Source organism: Enhydra lutris, unplaced genomic scaffold (assembly GCF_002288905.1).
Source record: "Enhydra lutris kenyoni isolate GAN:26980312 unplaced genomic scaffold, ASM228890v2 scaffoldscaffold18, whole genome shotgun sequence".
Lineage (NCBI taxonomy): Eukaryota > Metazoa > Chordata > Mammalia > Carnivora > Mustelidae > Enhydra > Enhydra lutris.
In genome coordinates this window covers 6,033,000-6,051,379 of record NW_019154102.1, presented here as the reverse complement: position 1 = coordinate 6,051,379, position 18,380 = coordinate 6,033,000, and the positions used below count along the sequence as shown (strand labels likewise).

The window sequence follows — 18,380 nt, the reverse complement described above, 5'->3', positions numbered from 1 at the left end:
TACTTTCCAGGCAGTCAGTTGTGTAGAGTAAGAATAAAGAAAGGAGTCTAAAAGCAAGTTGTTGCTTATTAAACTGTGGAACGCACTCAGAAATAGTTGGAGATGAGATCAGAAATATGTTTCAGACACTTGAGGTGCTTCATAAATTCTAAATGAAGTTATTATATCCTATCACATAAAAAGCAGTTTTATATCAATTAAAAAAAAAAAAAACCCACCTTGACATCTATATCAAAGTGAAAGTTGCAGTTTATTTGCCTTTTCTAGTCAAAGAGTCCCTCACCAAGTTTTTGCAAGGATGAAGTGAGATAATGTCTGTAAAGCAGATAGCACGGTGTAAAATATTTATATATATTATAATTATTGCATATTGCTTTTGTTACTAGTCTTTAACTGCATTTTAATTTGGAATAGTAAAGAGTTCAGATGCCATTGATCAGGGAGGAGGAAAAAAGGGCGTGTTGTATCCTAAGTTTCAAACTTCCCAGAGTGCTCATCAGAAGTCACTGCTGTAGAATAGTAGTTTGTATATGTCTGACTCAGAGAAAAACTTACAGATGTTGTTACAACTGGTACAGAATTACATACCATTGATAGGATTTCTGCAGAAAAACTACTTTTCTTAATAATTAGAGGAAGCAGGGACACCTGGGTGGCTTGGTCATTAAGCATCTGCCTTTGGCTCAGGTCATGTGGGATCGAGCCCTGCATGAGGCTCCCTACTCAGCGGGAAGCCTGCTTCTCCCTCTCCCATTCCCCCTGCTTCTGTTCCCTCTCTCACTGTCAAATAAATAAAGAAATGACATCTTAAAAAAAAAATATTAGAGGAGAGGACAACCCTGTAGAATGTTCTTTTGCTAACTAAATTTTTGTTCAGATTAACACAGAGCAGCATTTTGTACAGGTTAACACAGTTTAATGTCAGTTAAATCTTAACTGTGATGTACCAATATTAATAAATTTATGTGAAAACAAAGCAAAAGAAAGACTAAGATCTCCTTTTTTTATATCATAGTATTAGTTAAGGATATTTAATTGCAAGCACTGAAAACTAAATGTCTGCAACAGTGGAAGGAGGAAATTAATTAGATTACATAGAAGTATCTAGGCAGTTTGCTGCCTAGGGACACAGGTAACAGAAGCTAAACAGCCTCAGCAGGTGCCGTCTCCCCGCATTTCTCTCTTCGAGATTTCAGATGTTCAGAAATACACTGTGGCTCAACAATATGATCCCTCGGTTGACGGACCCACCAGAATGACAGAAAGGAATGATTTTCCAAAAGTTAATCAAGATGTCTGTTTTCAGCAACAGGGATGGATATTAGTAAGGAAATGCTACAAACAGACATCAAAACACCCTTATTACTAAAGATCTTAAGGAAAACCCAAATCATTGTATGTCAGTCTCCCCTGTGGTAAGGCCAGAAAGCAAAAGAATAGGCAGTACTTGAAGAAAGCCTCTAGGTTTCATTGGCATAGACTTTTTTCCCAAACTTTTTTTTTTTTAAGATTTTTTATTTATTTATTTGACAGAGATCACAAGTAGGCAGAGAGGTAGGCAGAGAGAGAGGAGGAAGCAGGCTCCCCGCTGAGCAGAGAGCCTGATGCGGGGCTCGACCCTGGGATCATGACCTTAGCGGAAGGCAGAGGCTTTAACCCACTGAGCCACCCAGGCGCTCCCCCAAACTTTTTATTTTGAATTAGAAAGTCTTCACAGGAGTTGCAAGGTACTACAGAGCAGTCTCATGTACCCTTCATTTATTTTTCTCTAGTAGTTACATTTTCAAAACCAAAAAATTAAAATCAGTACAACATGTGTATAATTCTATGTCATTCTATCACACAAATAGATTCCTACAACCACCAACACAACCATGATACAGAAGTACTCCCATTATCATCACAATTACTTTGTGTTACCCTGTGACAGTCAATCTTCCTCCTCTCCCTCAGCACTACTAGCCTCTGGCAACCACTGATTATTCTTCATCTCTATAATTGTCATTTCAAGAATGTCATATAGTTGGATTACAGCTTGTCTTTTTATGAAGAGACTATAATCTACCCCCCCTTAATGCCAGTTGAACATTCCCATACTTTAAGGTTGTCTGAATCTTAATTTTTCTGTAACTACTGTGGTAGTTGGAACATTATGACAGTGTACACATGTGTTCTTTTAAAAGTTGTATCTGGGGGGCTCAGTGGGTTAAAGCCTCTGCCTTCAGCTCAGGTCATGATCCCAGGGTCCTGGGATTGAGCCCCGCATCGGGCTCTTTGCTCAGCAGGGAGCCTGCTCCCCAGCCCCCCGCCTCCTGCCTCTCTGCCTACTTGTGATCTCTGTCAAATAAATAAATAAAATCTTCAAAAAAAAAAAAAAAGTTGTATCTGGGAAGAAAAATAATGCTTTTGAGAAAATATTAAAAGTTGAAAATTAAAAAGTTTAAGTGAGTTGGTAAGATTCAGATAAACTAGACTACAGAGTAATTGCTGATCAAGAAATACCGATGTTATTCCTTGAGATGAACTAAAGAAAGTACTTTTCCAAACTTAGAAGCTTTGCTTTGTAACAGAAAAGGTTTTCGTTCCACAAACAGTAATGTTGTTAATAGCTAAAATCACTGCAAAGTAAAATATCTCCCGAGATTTTGGGGCACCGGGCTGGCTCAGTCAGAAGAGTGTGCAACTCTTGATCTCAGGGTTATGGGGTGTAGAGATTACTTAACCAAATCAATAAAAACTTAAAAATATCTAAGAGATTTTGATTTTACTTAATAATATCTAAGAGATTTTGATTTTACTGGCATATAAAAGTAGTCTAGCCCAAACAAATTGATGTCCTGTGCTAGTAATTAATAATGGTTAATTTGTTGCTTTGGAACATGCTGTTCCTTACAGTGAAGTTTACCTATTGGATTTCAGGATTTTGCTGGTTTTAGTAGAACATTTTAACCTCTTCTTAACATGAGAACATTATGCCCTAATTTCATTCATAAAACACATTTTTTTCATGAATGGTAGGAAGAAAGACTGCTGATTCAACAGGTGAGTGAGTCACCTTAAATTTTCTTGGTGGTAATAGTAGGCCTGCCAGCAAATGAATATCTTATTTTCTTTTTTTTTTTAAGATTTTATTTATTATATGACAGACAGAGATCACAAGTAGGCAGAGAGGCAGGCAGAGAGAGAGATGGGGAAGCAGGCTCCCTGCTGAGCAGAGAGCCTGATGCGGGGCTCGTTGTAGGGCTCGATCCCAGCACCCTGGGATCATGACCTGAGCCGAAGGCAGAGGCTTTAACCCACTGAGCCACGCAGGTGCCCCGAATATCTTCTTTTTTTATACTAGAGTTCAACTAGCCAAACTCTAAATCACCTCATTTTTATTATGGGTGAATTAAATGACAAAACAATTTCATGTACATTGCCTGGAGATTTGGACTATTCAGTATTTGTAATAATTTTTATCTTCAGTTTCTTTGGTTGTGTCTTTTTTTATATCTTTCTGAGTGCATCTGTGCTATATGCTGCATTAGTGTAGATGTCGGATTGTATAAAAAATAAATGTTTCATTCTACAAATTGATTTTTTTAAATTTTTTTTTTTAAAGATTATTCATTTATTTATTTGACAGACAGAGATCACAGGTAGGCAGAGAGGCATGCAAAGAGAGAAGGGGAAGCAGGCTTCCTGCTGAGCAGAGAGTCCGATGCGGGGCTCGATCCCAAGACCCTGGAATCATGACCTGAGCCGAAGGCAGAGGCTTAACCCATTGAGCCACCCAGGCACCCCTGATTTTTTTTTTTTTTAGAGTCTGATAAGGACCATCTTTTCACATAACTGCCTCTCCCTCTTTAATGACTGCATTATATTATCATTTATTCAGTCCATTTTGTATGGGTAGTCACTGGTTATTCCCGTTTTTGCCTGTTAAAAACTAATAGTTTTCTGCAATTATGCATATATATTTGTAGGGCAAATACTGTATATAAAATTACCATGTAAAAGACCTGCTTGCATTTGTAATTTTAGTGGATACTGCCCTCCAAAGAGCCTGTCTTATGTTACCTCTTTCCCATTAACCCTGACATTTCTTAAATCTTTGATGGTTAAATAAAATGTTTTTTTTTAAGATTATTATACTTCTTGCGATGCTTAGCTGGCTCACTCAGTAGAGCATGCAACCCTTAATCTCAGAGTTGTAAATTCAAGCCCCACACTGGGCTTGGCATTTCCTTATGATAGGTAAATAAGTAAATAAAAATATAAAACAAAATTATTATATTTCTTTAGTGAGGTTGTCTCCTTATACATTGGCTATTTGTATTTTTTTGCCAGCTATCTGTATTTTGCAAGTTTTCTATTGTGTTATAAAGGAGTTCCATTTTTATAATTTTCTTTATTTTTAAGTGATGTCATGAAGTATTTCTCCATTGATTTGAGATGAAATTTCATACTTGTTTCAATAAAGTCTGCTAAGAAATATTATTTCCATCAGACTTGGACAGATTATCACAGTGAATTAGTATATTGAGCTTGGAGGTTTAGTTGCTAAAGAAAAAATTATTCTCACACATGTCAGTTGTGAGGAAGACTTCGTTTGGAACTATTGGATAGGTGTCAAGACTGAATACAGCAAAGACAGCTGGGGATTTTTAGCCAATGAGCGGAACAGTGGGGAGGTGTTAGTGCGAAGAAAATGACTAATAGGAGAGACATCAAGTATAGGGGATTCTTGGTAAACTGACTTGACAGGACTCTGCCAAAAGCATTCCGTGTTGATCACGTACGAAAAGTGGAGGTGAGGAATTGGATCAGATACAGAGGTGAGAGAGATTCTCTCAGATGTCAGGATTCTTGATAAAACTGGACTCAGTAGGTCCAGATGAAAAGAGGGCTCAGAGGAGCCTGGCTAATGTTTGGTAAACAAAGATAGTTAAAGTAAAGGCATGGTTAAAAAAAAAAAAAAAAAAGTAAACGCCAAGATAAGTTCCCATTGGTTATGGGTATGCAAAGAAATTTGGTAATACTAAGCTTTGGTGAATATTTCACCTCCGTTGATACAATCCTTAGTTCCTTAGTGTTGTAAGAGAAAAATAATTTCTTTCCATATTAAAACTATAACTTTGGTTGGGGGCGGGGGCTCTGTTGCTTGTTTTTCAATAGGCTCTTCCCAGCATGGAGTCCAACACAGGGCTTGAATTCACAACCCTGAGATCAACCTGAGCTGAAATCAAAAGTTGGATGCTTAACCTACTGAGCCACCCAGGGACCCCCATATTAAAACCATACTTTAAAAAGAAACAAGAAAATATATTTAGACTGTTTTAAAGGAGGGGCGCCTGGATGGCTCCGTGGGTTGAGCCTCTGCCTTTGGCTCAGGTTGTGGTCTCGGGGTCCTGGGATTGAGCCCTGCATCAGGCTCTCTGCTCAGCGGGGAGCCTGCTTCCCCTGCCCTCTCTGCCTGCTTCTCTGCCAACTTGTGATCTCTCTCTCTCTGTCAAATAAATAAAATCTTTTAAAAAATTTAAAAAAAAAATAGACTGTTTTAGAGGACACTTACTTATTAAGGGCTGGGGACAAAGAAGGCTGAGCGTACTTTATTTTACCAATTTGTCTTTAGAGCCCTAAAAACACTTTTTATGATCATAAAACAAAATTAAATGAAGACCCCCCCCCCATACTTTTTAAAGTATTTATAAACTTTACACCTAGTATTGGGCTCGAACTCATGATCCTGAGATCAAGAATGGCATGCTCCACCGACTAAACCAGCCAAGGTACCTCTGCCTTTAAAAAAAAAAGCAAAATGAAACAAATGAACTTCACCTTACTGTGTTTCTGGTTGTAGGGATAAATATATGAAGCACTGACTTTTAAAACAGGAAATCACACATGCCTATGGGGACTGCATCCCGTAATATTGGAATAAAGCTATTATGTCTATTATATAATAATAAAGAGCAAATAAATAATAATTGTCAGTAGTGTTAAAAAAACAAAATTCATCAGAGTAAATTCAAAGATCTTACTGACTTTGTTCAGTGATTCATGAATCAGGCAGTACCATGTAAAAAATGGAAAGGACTCCAGGGATCTGTACCAAATGGAACGTGTATATAAATATAGTGGGGGTGGGGGGAGAGCATTAGCAGGGCAAGGAGGGGCAGAGGGAGAAGGAGAAGCAGACTTCCCCACTGAGCAGGGAGCCCAATACAGTGCTCAATTCCAGAACCCTGGGATCACAACCTGAGCCAGAGGCAGACTCTTAACTGACTGAGCCACCCAGGTGCCTCCCAAAATGGAAGGTCTTTAAAGGCAGAAATGGGGTGGGACAAGAAAGGCCAAACAAAAGATTATTTCAGACAAGGCAGGGGTCTACCATGTGGTATACTTTACTGTTACTAATCAGTTAATTCCTAATTAACTGGTTGGAAGACGCACTCTTTCAGAACCATAATGACTGAAACTACAGTTAAGTCTTAGTTTGCAGTTCTGGGGGCAAGTGACTTCATTTTGGCCCTAGTCCTTTTTTAACATTAGGAACCAAAATTTTTAGCATGAGTGACAGGATATAAAAATCCAGCTTTTGGGGTGCCTGGGTGGCTCAGTCAGTTGATCTGCTTGATTTCAGCTCGAGTAATGGTGGTGGGGTTGTAGGATCGCCAGTGTCGGGCTCCGAATTCATCTTGGGAGTCTGCTTGAAGAGTCTGCCCCTCTGCCCTTACCCCTACTTGTGCATACATGTGTGGTCTCTCTAAATCTTTTTTAAAAATCCAGCTGTTTAGTAAAACCTCAGTAATCCTAAATTTGAAAATACCAGTATGATCTCATGATCTGCTTTTCTTTAGAAAATAGGCTTAGGGACTCCTGGGTGGCTCAGTGGGTTAAAGCCTCTGCCTTCAGCTCAGGTCATGATTCCGGGGTCCTGGAATCGAGCCCCACATCGGGCTCTCTGCTTAGCAGGGAGCCTGCCTCCCCCTCTCTCTCTGCCTGCCTCTCTGCCTACTTGTGATCTCTATCAAATAAATAAATAAAATCTTTTTTAAAAATAGGCTTATTTCCTAGCTCTGGCCACAAAAAAACCCATAACCAGTAATCAGCTTAATAGTGATCAGTGCTCGTAGTGCCTAGATGACGGTTTCTAAAAAGGTATCATTTCCTGCTAGAAGAACCAGGGCTCCAAGGAGAAAAAGTTGATTTCAGGTTAGGACCAAGAAATGTACCGGGTAAACCTAATTCATATTGTCCTACCGGAAACCAAGAATGCAACAGTTGTGTTAAAGAAATCAGGAGCCATTTCGAGCTCCAGTAAAGACTAAAACCATTAAGTTTTTTCAAATTCATTAGCTCATAATGACCATTGTTTTAAAAATTCATTGTTTACTTTTGGAGGATAGGAAGGAAACCACTATCAGAGGAAGGAAACCCTCTGAGAGATAGAAGGCTTTTCTGTATGAACTGTTCCATGTAATAATGAAGAAGAAATGAGTGTCACCATTTTGCAAACCTTTTTTTGTAATGGTTCATCACAGAAAGAGAAAACTGACATAAGTGAAGGAAGTACACACCACTTACGTTGTGCTCAAAGAATTAGACTTCAGTAAAATCAAGGCTCTAGATCTAATGCTACTTTACAGGACATACTGGAGCCAATGAATGCTGCCACAGGGATGCAGTCAGAGAAGGAAGGCCACTGTAGAGGACACTACAAAACCAAGTAGCAAGGCCCTCCCCCTCGCCTTTTTTTTTTTTTTTTTTTTTTTTTAAGGGCAAGGAATGTAAAAAGAGGGTAGGGAGAATTTAGAGATTTTTTTTAAATACATCTTTCACAGAACCTTTTACACTTAAGAGCCACATGAACCAAATGCAGTGTGAGATCATCATGTTCAACCAGATTTCAAACAACCAGTTTACAAAATAATAGGGGAAATTTGAACACTACTGTATATTTTATATCTTAACTGCAATGAATTTTTATGGCTGATTTCATTCCAGGTTTTTAAAGTAAGAGACTTTATCTTTTAGAGATACATAATAAGATAATCATGGGTGAAATGCGTCTGGGATTTGCTTCAAATAATTTAATTAGGGGATGGGGAAACATGGGGGGCAAGAAACGGGAGGATTTTGCTGGGAGAAGTGGTGATTGATTCATGGGGACGCCTTGTCCTTTCCCTAGTTTTGTACATATCTGAAAATTCCCATAGAAGTTGTTAAAAGTAAATATGTGATTTATTTTATGTAAGGATGCCTTTGTACTTACTGGCTGTTGTTTCAATAATGTGTTTGATTTGTTTTATTGTTCTCTAGATTGCCCCAGTGGAAAATGACAATAGCTATGACGAACTGAAAAGAGATGCAAAGTTATGTTTATCGCTAATGTCTCAGGGCTTGCTTTACCCTCATCAAGTGCCTTTGGTACTTCAGGTGCTAAAACAAGTAAGAGTGTCTAACGATATTTTTGTGTTTTGGCTAGAATTTGGTTGCCCTTTCTAAGAATTTCACAAAGTCAGCTGTAGTGCACACAGTACTAGAAATTTATTTTTCATTTTGACTTTTATTTTAGTCTGAGAAAAGATATCTATTGACCAAAGAAACAGACCTAGATTCTGTACCTGCCTCTGCCACCAACTTCTGTGAGCTTGGGAGATCATTCAACCCCCCAAATTCCCTATATACACAAAGAGCTAATTATTGAAGCATCTTGGGTGCAAAGTGCTTATGAGCAAAGAGGGGTAGTCATTCCCTTTAACCATTTCCCCTTTATTTTATTCACTTCTGTTTCCCAATCTCTGGTTTAAAAAAGAAAGAAGGAAAAAAGACCCAAGTGATTATATATTTTCTGGCTGCATTTTTAGTATACCATATGCTTAGCCTTTACCTAGGTCATACATGTGTTACATAAAAAGCGGACTGTTCCCATGGCCTTCAGATTTTTAAGTTGAATTGTCACTGAAAAATGTGTTTTAACAACCCAGTTTGTTTGTTTTTCTGTGATAGAATTTAGCAATTCTCAGTCATTGCTTTCAGTCTACTACGTTACCTGCTTTGAAGTAAAAGGCAATAATGTGCAACTCTTAGAGGAGTCAGAGTATGCATTATAATTTTCTCTGAAGTTGACTTTTGTCTGTCTGTTCCTTACCCTTTATTTCCAACCATTCTGAAGAACTAACTGTACCTGAACTTGTTCGTGCAACCTTCTATTTAGAAGGAACTGTAACACGAGCTTGCTCTAACCATGCCTGTGAAGTAGAGGTGTCAGAGAAGATGATAGGATTTGTGTGTCCTTCCTGTCTGTCACCTCCTGCTCTGGGCAGCATTCTTCCCAGTGTTTCTACTTCTTCTCATTCACAGACAGCAAGAAGCAGTTCTTGGCATGCTAGATATACAGTGTTGACCTACCTCCAGACCATGGTATTTTATAACCTCTTTATTTTCCTAAACAATGAAGATGCAGTTAAAGACATCAGGTGGCTGGTTATAAGTCTTTTGGAGGATGAACAACTAGAGGTAAAATTTACGATCTAGAAAATCAAAATTTAATTTAGAGAAAGCATCATGTTCTCCCCCCACTTTAAAAAGTATTTATACATTGATGAGTTTTTTAAAGCATAAATTATTAAAAGTAACTTTAATTTTAACATTAACCTGTGTTATTCATTTTGATACCCTAATGGTGATTTCCTTTCCTACAAATGAAACAAACACTGGGCATGTTCTTGTTCTGGTGTCTCTTTGCAGTTGGGAAGGTATCGTGTGTAAACCAAAATTTTCTTATATGTGAAATTGCAGGTGATAATATTTTACTTACCTTTACCAGTTTCTAAAGGACTAATAGGAATGGGCATGTTGGCAGTTTCAGTTTTAAGAGAATAAAAATCTAGGGGCACCTCTGTCACTCATTTGGTTAAGCATCTGACTCTTGATTTCATCTCAGGTTATAATCTCGGGGTTGTGAGATTGAGCCTCACATCAGGCTCTGAGCTGGGTGTGGAGCCTGCTTGAGATTCTCTTTCTTCCTCGTCCTCTGCCCCACCCCCTCCACTCTTATACACACTTGTGCTCCCTGAATAAAAGTCTACGCACAGATGCTATTATCCAGTTAAGTTAGAATTTTTGCCCCTTTTTATTTTCCTTGGTAGAGAAATTAAAGGCAACTTTGTGGTGAGGTTACATTGATATTTTGTACAAAAAGATAAATCTCTTAGTCAATATAGCATAATATAAGAAAAGTGTGTTATAATAAATAAGGAATAAGTTACAACTTTTGAAATTGGCCTTAGGTAAAGAAAATGTAATTGAAATTTTTGTGAAATTTGTACTTTTTTAATTGTATGGGTTTTCTGTGTAGTGGAGCACTCCCAGTGATTATATATTCTGTTTGAGAGCACTAAAAATAGATTGCATCCATAGGAAACTGAGAATGGAAATTTTTCCAGCTCCCTAATGAGCCTATTCATTTTGGAATCCAGCTTTCTTGTGTTCTGGGAGTAGATATTGCTAGCCCCTTAGGTACTCACACACAGTTGGTTATAACAGCTTGAAAAGGCTTACAATATTTACAGCTATCTGTAATTTTTTTAACTTGTATTTTTTCATAACTAAAGGAATAGAAATGAAGAGGTGGAAATCTTGAAAATCAGTGTTTCCTAATTTTACAATTACAGCAGTGACATTAAATTGCATTTATTGTTTGCTGGACCTTGTTGTAGAACTTTTTCATGAATTATATTGTAGTGGGCTTAAGCATAACTGTTACTATAAATAAAACCATAACATCCATTAAAGCTGTCATTTTTTTTTAAGATTTGTTTTTATATTTTTATTTTTTTAGGTAATCTCTGCACCCAACGTAGGGCTCAGACTCACAACCCTAAGATCAAGAGTACCATGTTCTACCATTTGAGCCAGCCAGGCATCTCTGTCATATTTTAAAACAGAATACTGTGGGGGTGCCTGGGTGGCTCAGTGGGTTAAGCTGCTGCCTTCGGCTCAGGTCATGATCTCAGGGTCCTGGGATTGAGCCCCACATCGGGCTCTCTGCTCAGCAGGGAGCCTGCTTCCCCTGTCTCTCTGCCTGCCTCTCTGCCTACTATGATCTCTGTCTGTCAAATAAATAAATAAAATCTTTAACAAAAAAAACCCAGAATACTGTGTATCAGTAATAATTAGCAAGAGCTACTCATAATACTGAAACACTTTGTAATAATCTAAATGAGATGTGTTTAAAGAAAACTGTTAGGTTTAAAGAAAACTGTTAGGTTTAAAGGAAAATGATTAGGGGTGCCTGGCTGACTCAGCAGAGCATGTGACTCAGTCTCAGGGCCATGAGTTCAAGCCCCACATTGGGCGTAGAGCCTACTTAAAATGTATAATGATGATAACAGAGTTGGCAAGGTATGTAGCGAGTATTCCACTTAGTCTTGTGTCATAGTCTGTTTGCACTGGCTCTTGAAAAGCAACTGATAGCCACAAAGTTAACAGTGAAGTTGTTCATACATTAAAATTTAGTAATTCTTTAGTAATTCTTTAGTAATTCTTAGAATCTGTTCTTAAAAAATATATTGCAATATGGGAAGAAATATATATATAAATTAAGAATATTCTCACGGTAGTGAGAAGATGAAAGCACTCTAATCAGTAGTTGACTATAAGAAAGAATCGTGGTATGAAAGGAAATAATGCAACCAAGTATGATGTAGTAAAACAGTTTATGATGTAATTCATTTAATAGTATAATGAAAATGTTAAGTACCCCCAAAACTGTCAAAACATTTAAGAAAAAAACCTTTCGAAGCAATAAACAGCAAAATATTTAGGTGGAGTTTTTTCCCCCCAAATTATTATTGCCTATCTTTATGAAAGGTTAGAAGGAATTTTGTGATGTCTATAAGATGACAACATTTTATTGGGGTCTTTTTGTTTTCCCAAAACTTGAGTTCCCATTCCATTTTGAAATGGACTGTGTTCCACTCTGCATTTGGTACTTCGGTAAACTATGTTTGTAGTCTGACAGCAGCCAGGGAAATTCCTAAGAAGTAAACTGGATATAAATCTCTACAACATATGCCAGTTATACAGATTGCTCTGTATTTGTGTTCCCAACGAAAACGACAGCAGCAGTTATAAGAGGTGTGGAGTCCGGGAAAAATTCATTTTAATGCTGGGCTCTGGCACTGCGCTTACAGTTCCAGCCCTGAGAAGGACAGCTGCTGGTCAGTGGGAAAATAATTTATGGAGAAATTTAATTTTGTATTAAATAGTTAAGCATTTACTTGGTCCAGCCCTAATATAGTGGCTTTCATCAATTTTGAGGTCACAGACCTGTTGAGAATCTGATGAATCCTCCCGGAAGAACCAGCATGAGAGTATTCACAGTTTGCACATAGAAGTCTGGGGAAGTCCCCTAGCCCGTTCCCACCACTCTCCCAGCCTCTAGTATTCCCCTGACGGTTAGGATCTCTGCTGTAAATTAAGAAGTGATTATCTCTACAGGTTCGAGAGATGGCTGCTACCACCTTAAGCGGTCTATTACAGTGTAACTTCCTTACCATGGACAGCCCTATGCAGATTCATTTTGAGCAACTTTGCAAAACGAAACTACCGAAGAAAAGAAAGCGAGACCCTGGTTCCGTAGGAGATACGATTCCTTCTGCAGGTAACAGTGCTGGTATAAAGTACACACGTCCTTTTGGGAATTAACCAGGCTTACTCATCAAATATTTATTGAATACTTGTATGTACCTGGGTCTTTGCTAGGTCCTAGGAATAGTTATCACTGCTTTCAATAAGCTTTGCCTACAGCAGGCCAGACCTGGAGGGGAAGAGCGAAAACTGAGAGGCACAGAGGAACCTGTGCACTGTGGCATATACCTGTGAAATAAATCAGGTTTGCCTGCCCACATGAAAGCACTTTCTATAAAGAGAGGTGTAGAATGAGTTATTTTGGAGAGTATAAAATACTTGTATTTAGATTTTATAGCTTAGGTGTGAATGTACAAGGAAAATACTAAGAAAACAAAACAAGCTTTTCTTTTGTTTAGAGGGGGTACTGTTCACTACTACTTCCTTGGGCATTTGGAGAGAGGGTGAGAGAAGTCCTCAGCAGGAGCTTCTGCTCTAAGCAAGAAGATAAACAGGAGAATCAGACCTGACTACGATGTCACTTTTTTTTTTTTTTTAAAGATTTTATTTATTTATTTGAGAGAAAGAGTGAGAGTGAGAAAGAGCATGAGAGAGGAGGTCAGAGGGAGAAGCAGGCTCCCTGCAGAGCTGGGAGCCTGATGGGGGACTCGACCCCTGGACTCTGGGATCATGACCTGAGCCAAAGGCAGTGACTTAACCAACTGAGCCACCCAGGCACCCTACTATGTCATATTTAAAGAGACATTTAAATGTGGGGCACCTTACTGACTCGGTTAGTGGAGAATACAACTCTTAATCTCAAGGTTATAAGTTCAAGCCCCATGTTGGGTACATAGATTACTTAAAAATAAAATCTTTTTTAAAAAATAGGGGCACCTGGGTGGCTCAGTGGGTTAAAGCCTCTGCCTTTGGCTCGGGTCATGATCCTGGGGTCCTGGGATCGAGCCCCGTGTTGGGCTCTTTCCTCAGCAGGGAGCCTGCTTCCTCCTCTCTCTCTGCCTACTTGTGATCTTTATCTGTCAAATAAATAAATAAAATCTAATAAATAAATAAATAAATAAATAAGTAGGGCCATCTGGGTGGCTCAGTTGGTTAAGTGCCTGCAGTCAGCTCAGGTCATGATCCCAGGGCCCCAGGATTGAGCCTGGCGTCAGGCTCCCTGCTCAGTGGGGAGTCTGCTTCTCCCTCTCCCTCTACCCTCTACCTCTAATCCTCCCATCTGCTCCTGCTCTCTCTCATTAATAAATAAAATCTTTAAAAAATAATAACAGTTGCAAAGAGCCATTTGACCTTGCCACTGCTACCTATAGTCACAGGAAGAATGGAAAATATATAGAACAACTCTTAATAGGAAGCTTACTGGATTTGCAGGAAGTGCTTGGAATGTGAAGCTCTTCAGTGCTGATTACAAAAGGGTTTTAATTAAATCATATAATGACCTAATACAATGAATGTTCTAGTTGCTTTGCTTGAGAACTGTTTTTTAATAATTTAATACTTAAGTACCAAAATAGTTTTATTTTTAGACCTTTGTTATCCCAAATGGCATTATTTACAATTCTGTTTTGTATTCCTTTTTTATTAACTTCAATTCCCTAGGCAACATATTTCATGTATACACATATAATACACACATACAACTTTAATGAAAAACAGGAGAATTTGAAAGCAGTAACTTCTATCACTAGAGAAAGAATAGATCTTTTAAAAAAGAAAGAAAAGAAAGAAAGAAAGACTCTGTAGAATACAGACACACTGCAGCTCTGAGAAACACAGACATTCCTCATATACAGTATGTTTACCTCATGAATCTATCCATTCTGTGGATCTATCCAGAAAAGTGGGATCTGATTTTAATTGATTATTTTAAGATCAGGGATTGCACTTTTGCATGTGATACGAATTGATTGAAACTATTACTGTGTAAGTCCTAACAAATGTGTGTTGCATTTCTGACTTAGATGTAATTCCACTGTCCTTGAAGGACAGCTATAGGATGTCTTTAGTTCAGCCTGAAAATCATGTCCTTTGGTGTGTGTACACACAGATGCATTTTTTAAATGCAGAAATTCACATATCAATAACAGCTTCATCGAAAACTAATTTTATTTCACTGTGACATGTGCAATAGTGTCCTGTAAATATTTGCACATATATTTGGTGGGGTTTTGTTGTTTTTGTTTTTGTTTTTTTTCAGAGTTGGTCAAACGTCATGCTGGGGTGCTAGGACTTGGTGCATGTGTTCTTTCTAGTCCCTACGATGTTCCTACCTGGATGCCCCAGCTCCTTATGAATCTCAGTGCACACCTGAATGATCCGCAGCCAATTGAGGTAAAATTCTTCTTTGTTAATTTCTTTGCACACATATTATATCAGTGATGTTTTTGAGAAAGCTGCTGCTACTAGTATGTCGGCCAGGGCTAAGCCTACTCAACAGTGATTAGTAAGATCTTGTGGAGGCCTTGTTTTCATGTATATTTGAGATCTTTTGGTAGCAAGGAAATTAATAAAGCTTCTGTCTCTCCCAGCCCAGTGGAAGTAAAATATTGTCAGTGTTGTCAGGATAGTTAACCTATACTTTTATTTTACTGATATTTTCTATCTAGGAAGTATCTAACTGTGAGCTAATACTAAATAGGAAATTGTGATGGTGGTATTAGAGAACAGTTGTGTCTAAATGACTGCAAAGACCAATGGCTTTGTCCTTCTCACTTGGGAAATAGACATGGCTGTGTATTGAAACTGGTTTACTAACACGGTGCAAATGCCAGGAGCTTGTCCTAAAGTGCAGCCCGTCATTTTAAAGTGAGCTCGGTGGCTTTGCAAAGTTGCAGTTGGCTTGTTGGTTTTGCAGCACCCGATGAAGTGTGAGATCTGAGTCTAGAGAGATTTTTACATAGCTCGGTTTATCCTAAATATAATCTTAATCTTGCAGAGGTTAAAATAAAATGTATATGGGTTGCCTACCCTACAGATGACTGTAAAAAAGACCTTATCCAATTTCCGAAGGACGCACCATGACAACTGGCAGGAACACAAACAGCAATTCACAGATGACCAGCTGCTTGTTCTCACCGATCTCCTTGTGTCCCCATGCTATTATGCATAGAAGGGTAAGTTGGCAAAATGCTGAGTTTAAAGAAGTCTGACATCCTCAGGTAGATAGATATCTTTGGTTTGATGACTGAGAAGTGGGTGTTCGTAAGTTTTTTCTTTTTGCTGACATTATTAGATGTCCTTATTTAGATGATTTTAAAAAAATGTTAATATGATTTTTGCTATGGTCAGTGCAAGTAAGTTTCCAGAGAATTTTTCCCTGCTTCTCTGCTTCAGGTAATAATGCAGAGAATTGATGTGACTGCTTTTGGACCTTTATAAATGAGAGTGCTTATTAGCCTGGGAGTGGTTAGTTAAAAGAAATCTGACTCTTCTTTGTCTCCGGTGTGGGGCCTGGGCATTTTAGTTGCCCTGAGGACCTTAGGTTGTATACAGTTGTGAGAACATTTCATCTGGATTCTTGAGTATTTCTTTTACATCCTGAGCTAAAGAGAACCCAGAAACCTTTCCAGTAGGTGAAGAAGAGGAAAGGAAATTTCACTTACTGAGCTTTAGAGTTGCATGTCCTTTTGTCTAACGGAGACTTTTTTCCCTCCCTGATACAGATGAGTAGTCCTCGCTTCAAGCTCTTTCATCAAAAATTCCAGATCCTCAGGTGCCATCTGTGGCGGCTCTCTGCAGGTTTTAAAACTCTGCCTCCGCTGAGCTCTCATCATTTTGGTGGCTTCTGTGTTTGGTCTCATTAGTCTCCGTTCCACAGGTTCTCAGCTGCCATTTGATTACCTAACTTGTCTGGAAGTGTCTCCAGAGTATTGATCACTTTTTCTTTGAGGCATCTGATAAAGCCACAGTGTCTCAGACTAGAAATAATTACCCAATATGATCATGGCATCCAAGACCAAACAGAGTCTAGGAACTCATTAAGAAACAGTTCATTTGTAATGGAAAATACCTATCTGTAACACAGGTCCCGTCATTTCATTCATCTCAAATTATTTTGAATTTTTTCCAAATGGCTGTTGGGTGTAGATGGTAGTAGGGCTGTGAGCCGTAAATCGAAGCCTTTGAGAGCCTTGGGTCTGGAGAGCCATGAAGAGGGAAGGAAAAGAGGGCGAATCTCGAATGTAACCAAGGACCTGATGGAGTGCTCCACCAAGACACAGAAGTGAAGGCTGTGTCCACGTGCTTCCCACAGACTGGAGTTTTTGGTGCTGATTAGAAAGAGCAGTTGCTGAAAAACTGGGGGTTTGGTGAATAAATTTTTGATTGATTGTTGTGTGTGTATACAATGTGTGATTTTGAAAATAAACAACAACAATAATAAAAACCCTGACTGGTTGATTTTTACCTGTATTTGTTACATATACTGTTTGATCAACCCTCTTTGAAAACTGTTATATTTCACCTAATGGAAGACTGCTGTGTTTGTGGAAATTCTGTAAGTTTTTTTCCTTTTTTGTTCTTTTTTCTTTTTTTCTTTTTTTTTGCCTGCAGAATTGTTGAGAGACTAATAAGTCTTTATATTTAATTGACTTGTTTATTAATAAATGTTATATAGATGTAAAAGACTGTATAAACTGTAGAGATAGCACTGGCAAGACTTTGTACAGATGCAACCTTTTACACAGCAGCATTGTGTAATTAATTTGTAAAGATTCACATGTAGCTCTTTATTATAGTGACTTTTTGGTTTTTGTACCAATTGAATGCATTTTTTGTGTTTTTAAATTATTTTCCCTATCTTTTCATGTTACAAAAGCTGAGGTGTGGGGTTTTGTTTGAGTTCATTTATCTTTAAAATGTCTGGATTTTTATGTAACATTTTGTGTGCATCCCTAAATGCAAACACCACATGTTTGCCTATGACAAGTTTATAGAATGCAAGGTATCTTCTAGGTTAAAGTAATTCACAAGCTGGTGAATGTCATCTTGCAACACACCCTGTACAGTCTTCCTTAAAGGAACACTACAGTATATTTTTTAGTATCTACTTGCTAATGACTCCATACAGACCGAAGCACAGCAGAGGTCCTGGTACAGTATTGAATTGTCAGCGTACCCAGGCGCAATCCCTGTATAGAGTAGTGCCAAACTGATGACTTCAATTGTGTAACTAGTTTAAAACCCAATAAATGGATTGTTTTTTAACACCTGGCTTTTGTCTTCATTAAGAAGAGAAGACAGTTCTGTAGGCAGTGACTCCCATGCATTCCTTTTGCATCTGTAGACCTGGATCCATATATGCATGCCCTCCAGCCAAACCAGATTACCTAGATCAGACCTGTCCAGTACAGTAGCCAATAGCTACTATTTACTATTTACATATGAATTAAAATCTCATTTCCTCAGCCTCAGTACCCACATTTCAAGTGCTCATTAGCTACTTATGGCTAGTAGTACGGCTACTTACTGAGTAGCACAGACGAATGCTTTTATTATGCAAAGTTCTGTTGGATAGCACTGGTCTTGACCATTGATTCTCAAATTGATGTGCCTAAGAATCACGTGGGGCTTTATTAAAATGTGAATTTAAATTCATGCTGCTAGTTCATGATACTGATGCCTGGCCCTGAGATCACAGTTTAAGTTGTGAGGCTTTACATTATATATTAACCACAGATTTTTCTAAAATAAGCTGTATTGAACTATGCCTTAGCAAGTTCCTCAAGTAGGAACTTTAT

At 38.3% G+C, this 18,380-nt stretch overlaps 1 protein-coding gene across 1 annotated transcript in view; it reads left to right on the top strand.

The window, feature by feature from the left end:
- The window catches only part of LOC111147976 (proteasome activator subunit 4), a 112,503-nt gene extending 94,656 nt beyond the window's left edge, over positions 1–17,847 (top strand). Inside the window, exons 42-47 of the mRNA XM_022504290.1 lie at positions 8,308–8,436; positions 9,352–9,507; positions 12,493–12,655; positions 14,840–14,973; positions 15,617–15,755; positions 16,305–17,847. Coding sequence (XP_022359998.1) covers positions 8,308–8,436; positions 9,352–9,507; positions 12,493–12,655; positions 14,840–14,973; positions 15,617–15,751 — 717 coding nt within the window. The 3' untranslated portion in view covers positions 15,752–15,755; positions 16,305–17,847. The remainder of the gene's footprint in view (positions 1–8,307; positions 8,437–9,351; positions 9,508–12,492; positions 12,656–14,839; positions 14,974–15,616; positions 15,756–16,304) is intronic.
- The last annotated feature ends 533 nt before the right edge of the window (positions 17,848–18,380 follow it).